Genomic DNA, 20,855 nt, shown 5'->3' with positions numbered 1-20,855 from the left:
GCATGACCAGCTAATCATCACCTAGGACACTAACAAGAATGAGGTGGAGCCCTGTCTCTGAAACCTCCTTCCTTTTCTTTAGAGTTAATCAGTAGTAACCTGACTTTGAGATGATATAAAAGAGACCCCAAATAATTACGTGACAAAAATGCATGAGATAAAAAGATTGGTGACTTTTAAAACAAAGTAATAGGAATTGTCTAAAATGAAACTCAGAGAGAGAACAGGATTAAAAAATAAATGGAATGTAAGTGAGCTGAAGAACAACTCTAAGAGGTTGAAACATGCATAAAAGGAGTCCCCAAAAGAGGAAAGAAATGGGAAGAGGGGAGACTAGAAAAAAGTATCTGGAGGAGAGTCTGAAAATTTTCAGACTTAATGAAAATTTAAAACTCACAGATACATAAAGCTCCACAAACTCCAAACACATGGAAAAAAATACAAGGGAAACTACACTAAGGCACATTAAATCAAATGCTCAGAACTGATGTAACAGTAGAAAAATTTAACGGTGGGAAGATGTAACCCATCCCAGCATTCTTTTGACATTTGTTTCTGTAAGTGCTGACTCTGACTAATACGTAGCTTATAGATAAACAGCATGTTTGTGTATGAATCCTAGCAACTAAGTTCTGAAGATACAGACTCCAACCTCCAGGCATCCCTGTTCCAGGAGATTTGCCAACCTTCAACTGTGGAGCCAGGATGACGTGAATCCAGGATGACTAAACCAGGATGAAGAACACCGGACCATCACTTGTCTTATCGAAGTGGACTGTGCTCCTCTGCACACAGATAACTTTTCACCACCACCCCTTGATCTCTTCGTTCTGTTCCCCTCTCCCTCCTTATAAAAAACCTCTGCCTCCACTGAGATGGGAAGGTGGGCTTTGAGGTGTGAATCCCCCATTTTCCCAGGAGATGGGCTTTGAAACATGAGTCCCCCATCTTCCAGGTGGCCGGCACCTGAATAAACCACTGTCCTTTACATCAGCACCTGCCTCCAGAGCACTGGCTTTTGTAGAGGCAGGTAGCCAGACCTGCTTTCAATTACACCCAGGATTAGGAGAAAATCTTTAAAGCAGCCTTGATGGGGAAAGAGTTGTAGAGAGAGGAACAAAGACAAAGATACAGCACATTTCTTGTCAGAAACAATGCAAATAAGAAAACAGTGGAGAAAAAAATCTTTAAAATTATAAAAGTATAAAAACTCTCTCTCCAAGATTCTATATCCAGTGAAAAGGTGAATAAAGAGTTTTACATAAACAAAAAATCAGAAAGAATTCACACATGGAAGAGTTACATGACAAGGAAAGTTGAAGGAAGCCCTTCTGTTATAAGAAAAAATATACTACACAGAAATATGGATCTACACAAAGAAATGATGAGCACTATAAGTAGGTACATTACAAAATATATTAAGTGCTTTATTTTTATTTATATTTCTAGTATATAACATTAGTAGAAGTAAATGCATGTCAACAGAAGCATGAGTCCCTAGAGATAACAAATAAAATCACATCATTTTAAGGTGCCTACACTATATGTGAAGTGGTATAACATCACTGTGAAATATCTAAGATGTAAATTATAAACCCCAAAGCATACACTAACATTAGATAATAAAAGACAATAGCTAATTAGCCAACAAATGAGACCAAATGATGTCCTAAATAATACACAATCTAAAAGGCACAAAAGGAAAAAAGGGGAAAAAGAACAGATGAAAGAAATAGAAAAAAACTGTAAGGAGATAGATTCAAACCTACCCATATCACAAATCACATTAAATGTAAATGGTCAAAATACCTCAATTAAAAGGCAAATTTGGCAGATGAGATAAAAAAGCAAGACCAAACTATATGCTACCTATAAAAAACCCACTTTAAATATAAAAATACAGTCCTGGACAGTGTGTGGCTCAGTTGGGTGGAGCATCATGCTGTACACCAAAAGGCTGCTAGTTTGATTCCTGGTCAGGGCACACACCTAAGTTACAGGTTTGATCCCTAGTCGGAGTGTATACAGGAGGCAACTGTTCAATATCTCTCTCTCTCCCCCTCCCCCGACTTCCCCTCTCCTTAAAAAAATAAATATGACCTCAAATGAGAATAAAATAAACCTGAAAAATACACATACACATACACATAAGATACAAATATGCTAAAAGCAAAAGAATGTAAAATAATATATCATGCTTACATTAATTCAAATAAAGATGGGGTGACTATATTAATATTTGACAAAGTTGATTTCAGTCAAAGAGTATTACTAGGGTTAGGGGATTCCATTTCATAATGAAGAAATGGTCAGTTAATAAAGTGGATATAAACAAACTTTATATTTATGGATATAATTACAGAGCTTCAAAATATGAAGCAAAAATGGACAGATTTGAAAAGAAAAATAGATAAATCCATAATTATAGTTTGAGATTGCAAAATTCCTCTATCAATTACTGATAGAACAAGTAGACAGAAAATCAGTAAGGATATAAAAAATATAAGCAACAATATCAATTAACCTGCAGACAAATGGTACAAAAATAACTGGATATCTATAAGCAAAACATATAGACTTCTATCCATACCTTACACTATATGTACAGTTAACTCAAAATGCATCATAGGACTAAATGTAAAACCCCAAACTATAAAGCTTCTGGACTAAAACACAGGAGAAAGTCTTATAAATTTGAATTAGGCAAATGATACTTAGAAATGACATCAACAGCACAATCCATAAAAGAATAAACTGATAAACTGGACTTCAACAAAATTAAAGTTTCATTCTTCAAAAGACACTGCTAAGAAAATGAAAAGATAAATCACAGAGAGGAAGAAAAGCTTTGCAAAGCATACATCTGGTAAAGAATTTCTATATGGAACTTTAAAAAACTCTAAACAAGAGATTAAATGTATTAATCTCTTAAAGAGAATTTATATAATTATATAAATTTTAATTCAAGAGATTTAATGGATTAATGGATTTGAGCGGGGGTTGGAAGGGACAGGGGAGAGAAATGAACGGGGGCACGGGAATTGGGACAACTGTAACGGAACAGCAATAAAAGTAAAAAATAAATAAATATATTTGAACAAAAATGTTACTAAGGAAGACATGGGGTGGTAAAAATTCAACATCATTATATGTCAGCTACATGTACATTAAAATGACATGAGAACATATGACAATAAAAGTTAACAAAATTAACTAAGAATGTGGAGGAACTACACTCCTATAGGATCCACCATTCCATTCCTAGGTATTTACAGTGACAGCACCTGTTCAAAGAATTCACACAAAAGCTCATAGATGCTTTATTTGTAATGGCCCCGAACTGAAACTAACCCAAATATCCATCAACAGGCAAGTGGATAAATAAATTGTGGTATATGCATTCAATGGACTTTTGATAATATGTAACGGAGTTTCAAGGTGATTATGCTGAATGAAAGGAGTCTAATTTTTTAAATGAGTACACAGTATATGTCTCTATATAACACTCTACAACTTGCAAACTAACACATAGCTGAGAAGCAGGTTGCCTGGAGCTGAGGGAGAAAGGTGGGAGCAGAGCATGAAGGAGGAATATGGCCTATACATGGGCACAAGATAACTTTTGGGGATGAGGAACAGGTTCACTATCTTGATTATGGTAACTATTTTACAAGGGTATACACACGCCAAAATGTGTCGAATTGCTTACCTTAAATATGCAGTTTATTGTATGTCAACTGCTTTAATGAAGATGCTAAATTAGAAAAAATCTAATTGATCCAATGTCACAAAGCTAGCAACAGTTAAGAATGGGATTTGCTCTATGAACACCCACTGGTCTACATGATGGAGGGGAACGCCGCATGTCTCCGGGAGCTGGCTTATTCTCCAAGGCTAAGCCCTCCTCTTTCCAGTGCTCCCTCCCCTCCAGACATCCCACCATTTGTTTGCATTTCCTTCAGGGTATTCAGAAGCCCTTTGGCCCCATGGAAATATGCTTCTCCGGGGTCACCAAGGTCCTTTGGCAGAAAGTTCACCCTCCAGGAGCTGGCAAGGCTCTGAGCCCAGAATCTGGTGATTCTGGCTGCAGGAGTCTCTGGCTTTCCTTTGTAAAGGAGGCAGCTATGCTTATTTTCAAAAGCAGGAATTTTGGCATAATATACAGCAGCTACAATTCTCTCTCCTTTTTTAAAAAAATTAGGTGGTATACACAATTAAAACCAACTCATACTATTTCCACGTCTTAAGAAAATAGTAAAGTGTCATCTTTTTCCTCAACACAGTTAACAATGAAAATGTGACTAGGAGAACTTTGTTTAAAAATACAGAAAATCAATGCAGCCTGTGAAAAATTTTAATATCGAATTTGGAAGTGTTGTTATGGACAGGATCCTTCTCTGTGTAGACAAGTCAAACATTTCTTGAAGCACACCATCACTCCTTGCCTTTGTTGGTCATCTCCGAAGCTCAACAGGCCAGACTGCAGTTCAAATGACACTCAACCTGCTACAGGTTACAGCTCCTCGATGCAGCTAACTGACCAGGAGGCATCTGGTTCCCCAGGACTGAGTGAGCGCCAAGGGATACCTTATACCCTTTTGCTCCTAGCTTCTTGGGTTGAAAGATCAGGTTACAAATGTTTTTTCTGACTTGTCCACAAAACATATTTTGAGGGTTAGGAGAAAGAGCTGCGTCCCCTCCCCATTCCTCTCCTTTGCTGTTTATTGTTAAGTAATTACTATAGTTCAAAGCCTGCCAATTTACCTTTTATAGATTCTTTCACACTACCATGATGGAGGACAGAAGCCACACCTGCATCCTGAGATGCTCAAGCCCACATCAAGGTCCCACACACACAGGGGTCTGTTAGAGGACGGAAGGCTGGATGATTCAAAATCAAAACCCAGACCAGGCTGTTGGGCTGAGTCCAGGTCAAATATCCTCCTCCTCCAGCTCTGGTAACTTTTTTTCCATATTACCCTCTAAAATTTCATGCGTCGAGTTTCTCAGCCTAGCTAAAAGGAGCCACTAGATTTGATGGGAATAGCTGGCTGGCGAAGGCTGGAGCCTTGGAAACATCACAGAAACATTCATAGTGATGGAAGGAGTACTAATAATATCATGAAGTCTTACCAACTCCAGACACAAGAAGAAAAAGGAAAACGCTAAAAATGTGTAACAAATGTGTGATGGAAGGCTTTTTTTCTTTAATTTCCTTTAGCAGAAATGTCTAAACTGAAGGCTACAGTGTATGGTTGAAAGAACAACTCTCATTCATCAAGTATTTGGGGAGCCCACTAGTTCCAGGCACTGTGTCAGAGGCTCCCGGGGCCACAGAAGTGTGTGCAACAGAGTCCTTGCTACTGGGGGAACCTCCACTCTAGAAGAGGACAGAGATACGTGAGAGAAGCACAATTTAGTGGCGGGGTGGGTGATGACCTGTATCAGACAGAATGACATAGAAGTGTTTTGTGAAGATGACATCTGAGTAGAACCTTAAATAAGGTGGAAGAACAAACCAAAAACACACAAAAACAAAAACAAAATGTGAAAGTCAGAGTAAAAAAGTTGGTGTTAAAAGACAAACACTAGTGCCCAAGAAAATGAAGAGGAAATACACAAAGCTTCCAAAGCCTGTGTTGGCATGTTTTCCTGCTTCACTGTTCTTGTCTCTTAACCCAATAGGATTCTGTGTAGCTGCCCGGTGAGCTACACCTTTATGTTACTGAGTGGCCCACACTTCCGGTTACTTTAGTATAAAACCTGGCAGGGGGTTACTATTCCTTTTTCTTTTCAAGTGCTCTGGGGACAGAGACAAGATTTCTGGACTTATCCACTTAGCAGCTGATTCTAGAACACTTGAGTCCAGGAAGAAAAGAAAATGAAGACATGCAAATGTGGGATCACTTGTCATGTGAACACATGAATAATTTAGTATGTACAGCTTGGCAAAGAGGGAACTAGATTAATAAATTTCAGTAATAGAGCAAGGGCAAAATAAACTTGACAAAGATATAAAGAAATGGGAAACATTAACATGCATGCATACTCTTCTGGATACAGGCAATTTTTCTGCTTGTCACTCAAATGGCTGGCATACCTCACGTCACTCTACTGTACCCTTGAAGCTCACTTGGAAAACATGCACTTCTAGACCTCAGATTTAGGATTCTACTGTTATTTTCTGCTTAAAAGAAACAAGGCTCCTTAGAGAAGAATCAGTTCTTTGTTGGAACAAATGAACTATAACCTCAGTCTGGGGCTACTAAGAATATAAAAACACAAAGAAGAGACCACAGGGAAAGTCTGATACTGGTCACTGGTACAAGATGAGCTGAGAAAGACCAGGAGTCCATAATGATGCCCAAACAGATAAATCATACAAAGTATGGTAGAAAAAGGTCACAGCCTTAAATATGCAAATTGCTTGAACTCCAACTACTACACAGTATAAACATATAGCCTTCTGTAGATAAGTATGCAACCACTGAACCAGAGTGTGTAAGTAGCTGGCAGGAAAGTGGATTTGTATTGGTTGAACCAGAACCACCCATATAAGAGCCTGACAAATCAGAATCAGGGTAGATGCAGGAAGACAGGTGTACAGGTACTGAAAAGCTGGCGGCAGGAATATTGTTTTGAGACCCCTGAATGCTGCCTGTGCCTTCAGCTGCTCCAGGGTGAGGATGTGGCCTGGCAGGAGGCTGAGTTTAACTCAAGAATCAGACAAGTGAAATGATCATATGTAGGTGCACTTAAGTTCCATACACAGACTTCTCACTGAGGACGTCCTCATTAACTCAGCATTTCCTCATTTTCCTCCTAGACACCACCTAAAAGCAACAAGGAATATTAGAGGCAGGGCAGATGGACCCCGGTGTCTGGTTCCATCACTCAGATAAACTACTGGTCATTCCACTTGTTCTGCGACTCTCATTTTCCTATCTGAAAGCTGGGTCACACCTACATCTCATGGAGCCAGGAGCCTATAGGAGACAGAGCCTGCAAGGAACCCACCAGGGGCTGGGCCGTGGCAGAAAGTCAGTGACTGCTAACTGTCTCTCCTTAGTGTGACAGAGGAAACTGTGTCACACAGAAACCCACCTGGATGTTAGCACATGAACAGAAGAAAACTGAGGGAGGAGGGTGTGGGGAGCCGTGGACTTGATCATGCCTGTTCTGAATTTTTCTAACAAAAGTAGCTCTCGAGTCTCAGGAATGTATAAAAGAGTCACATGGTAACTGAAAGTGCATTTTCCTTGTTTGCCATTATTCCTTAAGCATGTTCCAGTATAAAATTAATAAAAGTTATTTTTATTCCATTAGCTTATGACCAGTATTTTTCTTATTGCCCTATCTTGTTAATTAAACATGAAAATAAAGCAGAAGCCATCTTTAAAAACACTTATAACACACAGTTCCAAGATTAAGTATTCCAAAACAAAAACTTTTATTGACAAAATTTACATTCTTTAGGAATTATCTAGAATTTAGTACAAAAATAAATTTTCTAGTTATAAGATGCATTCTATTAAAAGATCGCCACTCACTCAGTTTCTATTAAGAATGCACAAAAAGAGGTTAAAAATGCTCATGATCTCACACACATCATCTTAGCTTATAGCCAAATAAATAAATAAATAAATAAATAAAGAGAAAAAAATTAAAACAAAAAAAAAAATCCAAATCTCATGAATGAGAACCTGAAGCCAAATCTCATTTTCTAATACACCACCAATTCTTCCAAGATTCATTCTTCCTTATTTCAAAATGTCATGACCATTCAAATATTGAAAAGCTTACCTTACAATCACTTAAAATCATTGGTGGGAAAATACCCCTATATAAAGAAACTCAATGAAAAAAATATGTTTTTTTGGTTTTTTCCTTCCATTTTTTTTTGTTAGATCTTTGTGAATGACCACTTTTTCCATTTCACGTTGTATTCTGAAGGAAAAACAATTTCTATAGATTTGTCTAAGGATGCAGGAAAGCCTGAGAGGTGTTACACGAAATGTAAGATTTCCCAGTGCTCAAGCCAGGAATAGGAAATAGCCCTGTGTTCAGTGAGAAACCTGTTCCCAAGCTCATGTTCAGACAGTCCCCTTCCAAGGTTCAGGACATGCTGTAAGAGGCTACATCACTGGGAAGGTGTCTGGTGCACCCGGTTACAGGAAGGCTGGTAAGAATGGAGTCTACGACATGAATGAATGGAAAGGGGACATAACAAGACACAAAATCAATTACATAGCTATACTTTTTGTGGTTTCTTCCTTCTTAACTTCATAGGTCCTACTGGTTACTAGTTGGAGTTTATTTTTTTCTAATAATCTCTTAGAGAATACATGTAAAAAATAGAGCATCAAATAGATTCAAAGAATAAAAGAGAATGTGCCCCCCACTCCCACTTCATGCCTCTAGCCATCCAATTTCATTTTCTAAGATACCTGCCAGGACTAGTTCACCGCATCTCTCTCAGAGCTACTCCAGACACAATCACACACTCTCCGCACTGCAGGAAACGCTCCCTTAATGGACAAAGAGGCACAGAAAATGACCACAGAGCTTGCAGATCCATGTAAGGAAAAGCCTCACTTTCAAACATAATTCATTTATTTGTGAAGTTAAGGAACTGTTTCATTTCTAATATGAGAGTAGTGTGGTAAATAGAGATCCATACAAGTCGTGAAAGACTGTTGTGAAGACGAAATCGTCACTTAATATGATATATTGAGAGCATGTTTTAATGTTTCCAGTATTGTTTATTGTGTACCAGCAAAAACAAAGAACTATACTATGGTCCATTGTGGATGCCAGAATGGTTTTCCTTTCAGAAATCAGGGCAACCTGTCAGAGGCTCCTCTGCATGAGACAGGTCATTTATATAGGACATGAGGACATGCCACATGCAAAGCCCAGTCACAAAGGAATCATGTGTCTTGCTTTCAAAAAGATTCTGATCTCTTAAGGGAAAGAAAACATGCATTTAAATACTACCCCCCCAAATGTAAGTAGTATTCACAGAAATAAATACTGTGTTACAAATTGATTAACAGCACATATGAGCAGAGCACATTTCTATCACATGGTAAATAAATCCTCATTAACTGGCAGCCATTATTATTATTAAAACTGCTACTAAGGAAAAGTAAAGGCTCTGAAGAAAGATGATAAAAGGGACCTAGAGAAGATGGGCAGCAAGGAAACATTCAGGAAAAGGTCTCCGGGGGTGCAACATTTCACTGGATACTTGGAGAACAACTGCATATTCAGTAGGTACATGTGGGAGGAAGGAACATACCAGACAGAAAATACAGCACTTAATGGAAACCTTAGGTGGAAAGTAGGTTATATCTTTGAAGGGAGGTAACCCAGCCTTGTCTTGCTGGGTCCGTCCCAGCAGATCTGTACGAAGGCTCTACAGAGCCAGCTCAGCCCTGACTTAGTGGTGAATTGCCATGGTCCTTCTGTCCTGGAGGACAGTGAGATTCCAGGACCATCAGGACAGGGCTCAGGTGATGGAAAAAACCTCCTTCCAAGCAACTTCGCTCACATGATGAAATCTAAGTCTTTTATTACACCTTCAGAAAGTTGTCCAAACTGTGCCAGGAATATGGTAGACATAAGACAGTGCCTTGCATCTGTAGAAGGTACACATGGAATGTGTCCATAAAAAAGTATGCGATTTGCATACTGCTATTTTCCAAGCCACATCACAAAGTTCAAGTTTAGCAATCTTGTCCCAAAGGAAGAGACCGGGTTTGATAATTCTTAGCTTTGGATGACAACTATAATAAAACTCTCAGGAAAATATAGACACTGTTTTAAAATAAATGTTATAAGCTTAACATTAGAACACGATGTTTCCTACCATCTGTATATTTAGCATTCTTAGTCTTACAGTTAGACCCAAAGCAACATCCCACTGGAAAAAACAGAGAAGGCTTTACGTAAGAAGACAACTATCACCCTGGTGACTCTTTGCATGAAATTATGAGTAAGTTCTCTGATACTGGTTGTAAATATAACACACAAGTGTCAAAAAGCATAGTCTAAAACGATCCTTTACATGCCACTTTCTCTACCCTATTAAGATGCTCATTGTTTCTTTGATTTATCTGATAATAAATTTTTGATGACTGGTAAGTCTCATAAAATTGCTCCGGTGCTGACTACACTGATTAATAAGTGTGAAGAATCGAAGGTGTCAGGAATTCATGTGTACGAATAAGTTACTGCCAAACATATATTAGGTATTCAATAAAATACAGAATAAAAAGGTTGATCTGATAATTTTATCTTGTATCCATTTTCCTGGAACAATTTATATTCAGGATCATCATCATCTTCCATTCCCCTTAAAAGAAAAAAAATCAATAAAGTAAATCTAGATGGGGAGCAAATTCAAGAATTAAACTAAATTTTAAAAATAGTGAGTTGATATATACCATAAAACAAGTTTCGAAGAAAGATAAAGAACTCTAAGTCAGAAATCATTGCTGGGGTGACTCTCCGAGATGATTTCGCTTGAACCCCCTGTTTTTAAGATGCAGAGGCTGACACTGGGCGTGCTGAGGTCATTTGCCACTGACAGAACTGGGACTGGGCGCCATCTCTAAGACAGTGTTCTAAGAACAGACTTCATTTTCCCTTCTTTTTCCTCACAGCTGCCAAGTAGAGTACATCCCTGCATCTTTATACCGTAGTGCACCGTAGGAAAGTATGTTCTCCATCTCTGACGTCCCTCTCTCCTCCGGGGAAGCAAACTAGCTTTAATTATGTGAGAAGAGAATTCTGCGCCCTGTTATTAGCAGTCTTGATCTTGCCCACTAAGATTCCAGAGCTCTCCTGAGACAAGGGAGGAAAATGAAACAGAAGTTATGAGGGCTCTAGGTGTGGTTGCTGGAACTCCAAGATGAGACAGGAAATCCCTGACTCCACGTCTCACAGAGTGAGATGCCAGTGGCTGCCACTGAGGACAGCAAAGTCAAGAGGGGCAGTCCAAGCCTACTGGTGGGGCCCATCACAAGAAGTGGCCACAAAGGCCCTGCACCCTGCTTCTGCCATCCATAAGGTTCTTGTGAAAGAAATGATGTGGGGTCCATGTTTGGGGCTCCACGTGACCCTCCCTCTGTGGATTCTCCATCCAAGTAGGATGAAGCAGGGGATTCTTTTAAGTGCCCTCCCACCCCAAGGGATCTTCGAATTCTAACCAGCTTCTATTTTAACATGGTCCGTTCTTAAAAGAAGATATAAAATAATATTATGGAGACCGCTCTCCCAAGAACAAGAGACTACCCAGTGTGTTCCTAAAATGAAACAGTGGTGAACTGTGTTCTTGAGGAACATACAACTCTGAAAGCCAAGCAGTAAGAGAGGCCTTAGGGTTGGACTGGGGGATGAAGCCTTAGCACTTAAACACAGTCAGTGATAAACAGAATCTGCCTACCCCGGAAGGTGTGGGGCTGTGGAAAAAGAGAGTAAAGGCAAGTGGTGGGACAAGCCGACAGGAACTGAATGCTACCTCTGGGCATTTGGGAAACAATGGCATTGTGGGTTAGAACTGTGTCCTCCCCCCAAAATCCATCTTTAAGTCCTCACCCCAGTTCCTTGGAATGTGACAATAGTTGAAGATATGGTCTTTATAGGGGTAATTGTCAAGTTAAAAAAAAGTCATTAGGGTGGCCCTAATCCAGTATGACTGGAGTCCTTTTAAAAAGGGAAATTTGGATACAGAGATGGACACAGGTAGAGGGAAGATTATACAAAGACTCGGGGAGAAGAGGACCAGCGGCAAGCCAAGGAGAGAGGCCTGGAAGAGTGGATCCCTGCCCCACGGCCCTTGGAAGACCACACCCACCCTGTGGTCCCACCCTGTGGACACGTGGACCAAACTTCCAGCCTCCAGAACTGGGAGACGACACACTTCTGCCGAGTGGCTTCACCAATCAGAATCAGATGTCAGAAGGGGAAAACAGCCACAGTGCTTCCTTAGTATACTCGGCAATGTTAAATAAGCAAAACTCAACAATAAGGTATTTACTTGCTAAACAAACATTATCCAATTGGATGGAGAAGAAAAAGTCCACACATTTTGAAGGTGATGGAATTATGTTTCAAGGAAGACTATTTAAAAGTTAACTAGTATAGTGGGAAGCAATTATTTTCTTTACCACAAACTTCTTATACCATGTGTCTTAAAAACACATGAAATAACATACAAGCACAATGGAATAAAAGATATGAAGTTATTAATGTTTGATGAATAAATTGAGGCATCATAAAATGCCTCTGAACAGAACTCACTTTTAAGCTTTTTATCTAATAAAGTTGATTAAAGTTCCTTTCATATAATGCATTCTAAGCCAAAATATCTGAGAACAGAGAAGAACCTTTAACTGCTAAAAAATTAAAACAAAACAAACCAACAACAAAACCCAACAATGCCCAACCCCAGAATAAGAGACCAGAGCTCAATAAACAGTCAGCATGTAATAAAGCAAGATATTACTGCATAAAGAACAGAAATCACAGACAGTTCTGTTTGATTATAAAAGCGCCAGTTGTTAATTTATCTCTCAAATAAAAACAGCAAGTGCTGGCAATAACTCATCTTAGCTAGACAGAAAGCATTAGGCATTGAATTTTTGAAGATTACTGGGAGTTAATAAAGGTTATCAATATGTAGGGCTGACCAATTTCATCTCATTGAGTAGGTCAATATTCAATAGTCCTGTATGATAATATCAAATGAGTAGCATCTAAAAATGGAATTCAAAATAGCTTCTCAGGAAGAGGAAGTAACCTGATACTTCTTCCTTCTTGGAGAGTGGACTGGGTCTAGCCTTTGTTTATTTTCTTTTTGTTAAATAGGACAAGTTATATTCTATTTACCTTAAATTGATACTGTAATGTATTACTCCGTACCTTAGAGGATGTGCAAAACACGCTGATGCAAGCTTGACAGCCAACACACAAGTGAGGAAGGGGTGAGGACAGAGGGCGGGAGGGAGAGGCCACGCTCTTTTAAGTCCCATGTGAAAGCCTGTTGTAGAGCAGGGCTCAGAACAGGCACAGCTCTTCTCCCTCTGCTGTTTGTAGCAGTGTGTTGGTTTCCCTTTTGCCCCTCTAAATTTATTCACAACTCTTTAATGATTTGTGCACTAGTCAGTGAAGTAAATGCAGAAAGGCTGACATAGCCCTTGCTCATTGGTCCAGTCTGATCCCAAGAGGTGCCTGCAGAGCTCACAAGCCAGCAGTGTGCCTGAGGCGGGACACATCAGAGGGCCAGAGAATGCACATGGATATGTGAGGGAACCTTTTCCACATCTGGATTTGTTTCTAATGTACATCAGCGTGAAAAATATTCCAGAATATGTATGAGATGGGGTTTCTTACATGCCTTCAGGAATACAAGCTAGCCTCCTGAAGCTGTTTTTTTTTAAATTTTTATTTTTTTAAGCATAGTTTATTGATTATGCTATTATAGTTGTCCCATTCCCCCCCCTTATTCCCCTCCTCCCTGCACCCCCCCCACACCCCGCCCCCCACATTCCCCACCCATTAGTTCATGTCCATGGGCTGTACATATAAGTTCTTTGGCTTCTCCATTTCCCATACTATTCTTAACCTCCCCCTATTTTGTACCTACCATTTATGCTTCTTACTCCCTGTACATTTTCTCCCATTCTCCCCCCTCCTCCTTCCAGCTGATAACCCTCCATGTGATCTCCATTCCGAAGCTGGTTTTAAAGCCTAACAGGGTTTACCTTGACCTTCTTCATAGGTTGGCTTGGAGGTAGGTGGGGAGGGTGGAGGTTCCCTACTGTGATTCTCCCAGAATCCAAGTACACTGAAAATGTCAAATGGGAAGTACCTTCCATTTTAAAAACAGAAGCATTTTACATGAGCTACAAAATCACAGAAAAGTAAAGCTTCAAAGACTTGTAAAAATTTTAAGTATCAAAAAATAGTGAAAATGCATACAGAAAAAAGACTACTACTAATTACCTCTGAAATGTACCTGAATAATAGTGCTGAACAAGTTAAAAAGCAGAGCAGCAAAAATCCTTTTAAATATTAAAAAAAAAAACCTTGAAAGAGATAGAAAACTGTTAGGTACTCTTCCTCAAATAGTCTGTTTTCTTCCTGTTACCTTAGGAGCTAGAGTATTAATTTACCAGGGCAATTGATAGCTTATGGCCACATTCAGGAACAGTCAAGTGCCTCGTCAAAGATTGACAGTTGCTATCTTACCCTGACTTCTATTTATCTGTTCAACATGTTCAACAGCAAAATAAACATTTTCGACTCCATGCACTGGTAATACACTATCTGGAGAAAAAAAATGAATGCTATGCAATTTTACCAGTTAAAGTGAACATGAAATAAGGGATATGACACAATACTACCCAAAATATAACATTTTATGGGTTTACCTTTTCTCTTAGATATTTCTTAGCAATGGCAGTTATATGCAACATATTTGCATACAAATAGTTCCAGAGATGTCAGAAGTTTCAATCATATTTTGTATTATGGAGGAATGTGATAAAACATTTATTTGGTTTGCTTAAAAAATGAACCAAAATATACATGTGTAGTATCTATAAAGGAAATGTAAATTACCAGAAACACAATACAGTCAACTTTTAAAGATAAAAACATGCGCTATAGCAGAAGCTTTAGGAAAAAAAATTGGTTCTTCATGATCATGTCTACTACAAAGAAATACTGCTTTTCTCTGGTTTAATTTGAGCTCTTTTCATATATAGTAAAAACAAAAGTCTACACCGTCCTACACGCCGATCACCACTCTGTAGAATTCACTTACTGACGGAAAGGCCCCGGCAGTTGAACCCTCTCCTCCATCCTTCTGTGATATTCAAGAAACCATCTGCTGGCTCTGTGCACCCATTTGTACTTCACCAGAAAATAACGCGGTTTACACAGTTTGGGTCAGAAAAAATCCTTTCTGCAAAGGGCTGTTGTAAAAAGAATGGGATCACAGATTAGGTTGAAATGCTCTTGCCCTTTGGTGGATCAGATAAACCTGTTATTTTACGGATCTTCCAGGCCACTAACTCAGAAGCCATTAGAGGGTATAGTAGTTGTTTAATAAAGCCCACTCATGCCCATAATCACCTCTAATAGGTTTGCACACAGTACAGAAAGAAGAAAATATTACTTAGTGTTAATTGTACAAGTAAAACAACTTGAGAAACAATAACCAGTAGATAAAAGTATCCTTCCTTACAAATCAAACAAAATGATTTATTTTACTAGATTTCTAATGAAGAGAAATTGCCAGTATTTTCCTCATCATTGCTCACCATTCACCAAACATTACTTTGTTAAAACATTTCCATTAACTAACACAAATAATATTATGCCCAGTCTTCATTTATGACTAAAAATCAAAACGAAACAAACAAAAAAACCCAAGTAAGCGTAGCCTCTCTCTCTAGGGAGAAAAGAAAGTCACAAGACAGCAAGAATGACGGAGAGGCATCGGCTGAGTTATGCCACCCTGGAAATAGGACTGCCATGCTTCACAAATTGCAGCCTTCATGAGGGTGCCTGTTTTCCAAATGCCTCTTTCAACCGACACATTTCAGCCTAACATTTGTCAAACCTCTCCTTTTGTTAAGAGTTAACTTGTCAGCTTTTAAAATGGCTTGTGGTTTCTATCCACCTTCCTTGATGGAAATGTGAAAGGTGCGAGGTACTCCCTTTCACAAAGAATCTTGTCAAGGATTCCGACTCCAATCTGACTTCTCCCCCTGGGAGAAAAACCTACCTTCTGAAAACTTATCACGTGGTGCCTATTCTAGCACAATTCTGCTTCACAGAAGTGAAAGAGGTCATACAAAGAGAGGAGAACTATCAAATATGAGATAAGAGGTGAGTATATAACTAACTCAACAACAGCCTGAAAACAGTAATGTGCTTGTAGAGTTTGATCCTCAACCACCCAACCAAGCAAATTATTTTACTTTAACAGCAGGAATAACTCATAATGAACGGCAACACTATGACACCAGCCAGGATGTTCCCTTCGCTGACCGTACAGTAGGTGAACAAAGAGTGACCTCCACTTGAGAAATGTTAAGACATGATGAATGCTCAAAGTATACTCGAAAGGACCATCTCCTAAAACACTATGGCTTGACATCCTCCCAGCCACACCCACCCACACCTCCTCCGGCCTCCCTGCACAGGTTCATCCCTTCATCAAACTTAAATCGTCTCACAGCATTTTAATCTTTCTTAAACACTAATCCACTGTTTAGTTTCAAACTTCCCCGTCTCCTCTTGGAGTCCATTAGGGCCTGGAAATCAGATAATCCATCTTCTCTGCTTGTCACCGATCTAGACTCAGAAGGCATCTGAGGGTGTACTTAGAACATGAAGGTCACTGTGAAAGTCAACTTTAAATATGAACAAAATAAAACATGCTGGTAAGTTCTTTACTACTTTCATTTAGTTAATGGGTCGACAGGTTAGAAAAATTTTTTTAAAAAAGAAAGAAGACTCACTGGAATTTTCAGTGCCAAGACAAAATTAAAAATATGCTATCGTGATAGTCTAAATATCTATACATTAAAAAAAGGATATTTTATTGGATGGGGTGTTTGTGGTTTATATAAAAAGACAAGAGAAGATTGGAAACTAGGGGCTTTAGACCAGAGAATTACGACTCAGGTACAGAATGTGAAATGTGCTCTTTTTAAAAAAATATGAGAGTAATGAATACACTGCCTTCTTGAAGGTCGCTACATGTACAACTTTTAAAAAGTAGCCAAGTGCTTGGTAATTAAATATTATTCTTTCAGATAGTTGAAAAGGATACACAAATCCTCTATGTGTATGCTATGAAGTAGCTGCTTAAGAATAAAAAATTCAGTTGGGTTTTAGTTACATGATGATATAATTTTTCATTTATATAAAAAACTTGAATTTTAAAAATCAATGTAATTAGTATACATTAATAGGTGTGTATGTATAGAGAGAGTACTACATTCATAGAAAAGAGGACCTTAAATTTTAGAAGTCAGTGAAACATAATAGCCATATTTTTATACAAGTACTTTTTTAAAAGGCTCAGACTCTGATTTAATGTCTTGTTTAGTTACTAGTCCACGGTTTTGGCTAATATGTTTGATAAAAGAGTGAAGATAACTATGGAAAGATGGAAGAAGGACAGAACAGCTGAAACACAGGAGCAGGTCCCCATTCTCCTTCTCAAGGAGAGAAGAGATCTCTCAGGGCCCTCCAAAACGTCCCTGCCCCTGGGGGCTTCATGTCAAGTGTTTTCTCCCAGAAGAGGCTCACACAGACTCCTCTAAAAGCATTGAGCAGGGTATGGACTGGTCTCCCTAAAAAGGGGACAATGACTCTCCTGTGCTTAAGCTTTTTAATATTGATTTAAGTATATAAAAGATAACTGTTCCAGAGGAAATCAAATATAAAAAGGTATGCTAGTAGAAAAATTGCTTAGATTACGTTGATTCCCGAATACAGGATAACAGTTATAGACATAGGAATATATACATCAAATAAGTTATTGATTAAAATGTTGTGTCATATATTCCCTTCCAGATAATGTACCAATTAACTCAATCAAAGCAACATGCCTCTCATTCATCCAGAATCCTAACCACCAACAAACACTCAGAAACAGTCCACAGTAGCGTATAATGATGACAAATTGCCCAATAATGACGGAGGTAATACAAAATTAACAAATTCACAACTTAATCTTTTAAAATGACATTAAAATTAGAAGCACTTTCATATGTAATATATTCTCATTTTCTGTAAATTATAAATTATAGTGTATAGTAAAATAAAAATTGTTAACCAGAATAAACAGTATTCCCCCCAATTCTGGATTAATAGCTTATTTGTATACTTTGCTATATGTTCAAATAAATAAAATGGTTTTCTAAAACAATTTCCTAGAAACCAAGCTCAAAGTAGTCTCCCATTTACTTACTAACAAAAAAATTAAACTTCTATCTCTAATCGATGACAGCAATGGTTAACGACTTAAGAGGAAAAAAAGAACAATAATTGGTAATTTGCAATTAGATTTTCACACATTTTCATAATTAACTAAACCAGTCTCAAGGCTGAACTATATTCATATTAAAGAATCTATATGTTGCACATAACTTGTGGTTTGTGAAACAATACACATCCTATACTTCTCTCAGTTAAGTCTTAAGGTAAGTCTTAAGATATATTGTCAATGACACAGTATTATCTTTTAAAAAATCTATACTGTGATTTAAGTTGCTTTCACATACAAAGGTAGGTTATAATTTTGGCAATTTTAGTCTATTTAGTTTTAATTCCATCACTCTTCAGAGCTCATCTTCTCTGTGATTCTGTCAGACAGGAAATATGACCATCCCAAGCCCTAGGTTGTGTGACCAGGAGCATGGTGCCAGAGAAAAGGCTACAACACCACAGCTGGCCATTTCTAAGGGGGGATCTTGCCCTGTCAGTCAGCACTGACCCGCTGGCCCAGCACAGGGCCAGTGAGGGCCATGTTGAGTGTGGGGCATTTTTATGATACCAAAAAAAAAAGAGAGAGAGAGAGGGAGACCCCTACCTGAATGTGACTTTCAACAATCCTCTAATTTTTCTCTAACAGTTGAAATGTTAAATTCTCAAATGTTGATTAAGGGCACAAAAAATGATTAAACTTGACTATGGATTTTTACAAGTTTTTGCCTTTGCTTAAAACGAAAGGTGACTAGATTTCAGCATTAGGGACTGAATGAAGCATAAGATAAATGATCACCTCAATATGGGGGTGGGGGTGGGATGAAGAGAAAACAATGACAGCAGATCCAGCCCTAGCGCGGTAAAGGAGGTGAAAACAGTTAGGTTTTAGGGCGGCTTCCCACAACTGCCTTTGACCTGGGGGGAAGAGTTGAGGGATTCTGATGCTGTGACTTAAGCGAGCTGACTCTGCTTCCTCTTTTTCTGCCTTTCCTCTTCCTTTTAGAGACATTACCATCTCACTAGAGTAAAAGTTCCTAGAGAATAGAATGATGAGTTCCTAGTCTTCTCTACTCATTTCATAAACAAACTGCTTAACAGTTTTGTTCATAACAGCTGTTGTTCTTTGCATTCAAAGAAGAAAAAAAGTATATTCTGATCTTCATGTGTCTGGCAAATTTCCTTAGTGTCATGAAAAGTCAACTAATATAACACCTTAAAAATTTTCTAGACAAACTTGGTATGAATTCCCTTTGACAATGGCAATTAAAATAATCTATCACTACAAGACATTACTACATGTGGTTATTAATAAAACACGTAAAAATGCTATGAGCTAACTGCCACCAAGATGACAATGTCACATGACAGTTTTTAAAATGGCATAATTACAATACTAAGAAACCAGTGTGCTATTTTGGGAAACTAGTCTACTTACTATTTATATGTCTCAGAACGAATATATTCAAAAACGTGGGACACGCCGAGCTGGAACTGGTCGGCAATTGGGGTGACCCATGGGTTGTTCTCTGCTTTGAACACCTGCTTCTGACCGGTCAGGTCCAGGTTTCCTGAAAACAGGGAGAAGAAAAAAGGTGAAGGTCCTTTCAGCCGGCGCGGATCAGGACTAGGAAGTCCTGCCCAGTAACCACAGTGCAATCCTAAGTAGCTTTTGGTTCATTTGATTTGAATTTTTTAAACTGTCTTACCCCAAGTTAACACTGGTGGTCAAGCAATTAGTACCCTAGTCCAAGAAATAAAAAACAAAGGGAAAAAGGAAGGAGAGGAGGGAAGGAGGTAGCGAGAAGGTAAACCTGGATAGAATTCTTACAAAGGTAGTATAAGCTTTATGCTTCCTGGGTATTTGCTCAGGAGACTAAAATGGCCCCATCCAAAACTGGGAGAAGTGCTATTAGAACCTCCTGAAATTCTATCTTAACAACGTGAATTCCTGCTGGTCTGACCTGATCTAGACCCATCTGATCAACACCACCTTTTGTTACCAGCCAAAGAACAATATGAATGAAGAAAGATAAAAACATGGCCCACATAAAATTATTATTGCGTTAGTCAGATACCATAAGAACATGTCAGAATCAGCACCAAGTGAATCGCACCAAGTGAATATGGTTACGACAGAAGCTCACATTTGTATAGTCCTCATCAGTTTACAAATTATCTGTTCAAAGCATTTCCTCATTTGGTTCTCTAGCAATCCTCGAGGTCAGTTATTAACATCACTTTAGAAATGAACAAACAGACACGTGAGGAAATTAAGTAACAAGATCAGAGTATGTCACAGCGGGGGTGTGAGCCTAAGGCTTCTGACTCCAACTCTCATGTTCTCTCTGTAACAACTGGTGGAGCTGTCAGGTTTCACGCCAGCCTAGATCGACCACGGACCAGGTCATGAAGGTAGCAATAAAAAGCCAGTCAGGTGCCACCTGTCTAACTTTTTTTTTTTGGTTTGGTATATTCAGACGTGAAGAAGGCAGTATGTGAAAGAGGTTCATTTAATTTACTTTCTTACGAAGGGACAAGGACAGAGGAGCTAAGCAGCAGAGGTACACATGGTTTTACTCGGAGCAGACTCACCAAAGGCCTTTCCCTAACAGTCCTACTGAAGCAGCTCTTTTCACACTCCTGGTCCCCAGTCCAAGGCTTTTTATACACACGCAGCAACTGTTCCTCCCAGGACACAACCAAAGTAATATATTTGTCCTATTCTGATGTTCTACTGCCAATTTTGTCATAACTGATAACTCAGGACAATGAAAACACGTTCTGGGATGCAAGTATACCATGAAGCACAAAATTTCCTAGCTGATCTGACCTTTAGAAAT

General features: G+C 38.7%; 1 protein-coding gene across 4 annotated transcripts in view; it reads right to left on the bottom strand.

Annotated features, from left to right (window-relative positions):
* RSU1 (Ras suppressor protein 1) overlaps window positions 1–20,855 on the bottom strand; it is a 186,193-nt gene that overhangs the window by 75,543 nt on the left and 89,795 nt on the right. For all 4 annotated transcript variants that reach the window (XM_036023827.1, XM_028507762.2, XM_036023841.1 and 1 more), the window contains one exon: window positions 19,451–19,583. In XM_036023827.1, the coding sequence (XP_035879720.1) occupies window positions 19,451–19,583 (133 nt within the window). The remainder of the gene's footprint in view (window positions 1–19,450; window positions 19,584–20,855) is intronic.

This window comes from Phyllostomus discolor, chromosome 1 (assembly GCF_004126475.2).
Source record: "Phyllostomus discolor isolate MPI-MPIP mPhyDis1 chromosome 1, mPhyDis1.pri.v3, whole genome shotgun sequence".
NCBI classification, from domain to species: Eukaryota; Metazoa; Chordata; class Mammalia; order Chiroptera; family Phyllostomidae; genus Phyllostomus; species Phyllostomus discolor.
The sequence above is the reverse complement of the archived record's forward strand: the minus strand, read 5'-3'. Positions and strand labels throughout refer to the sequence as shown.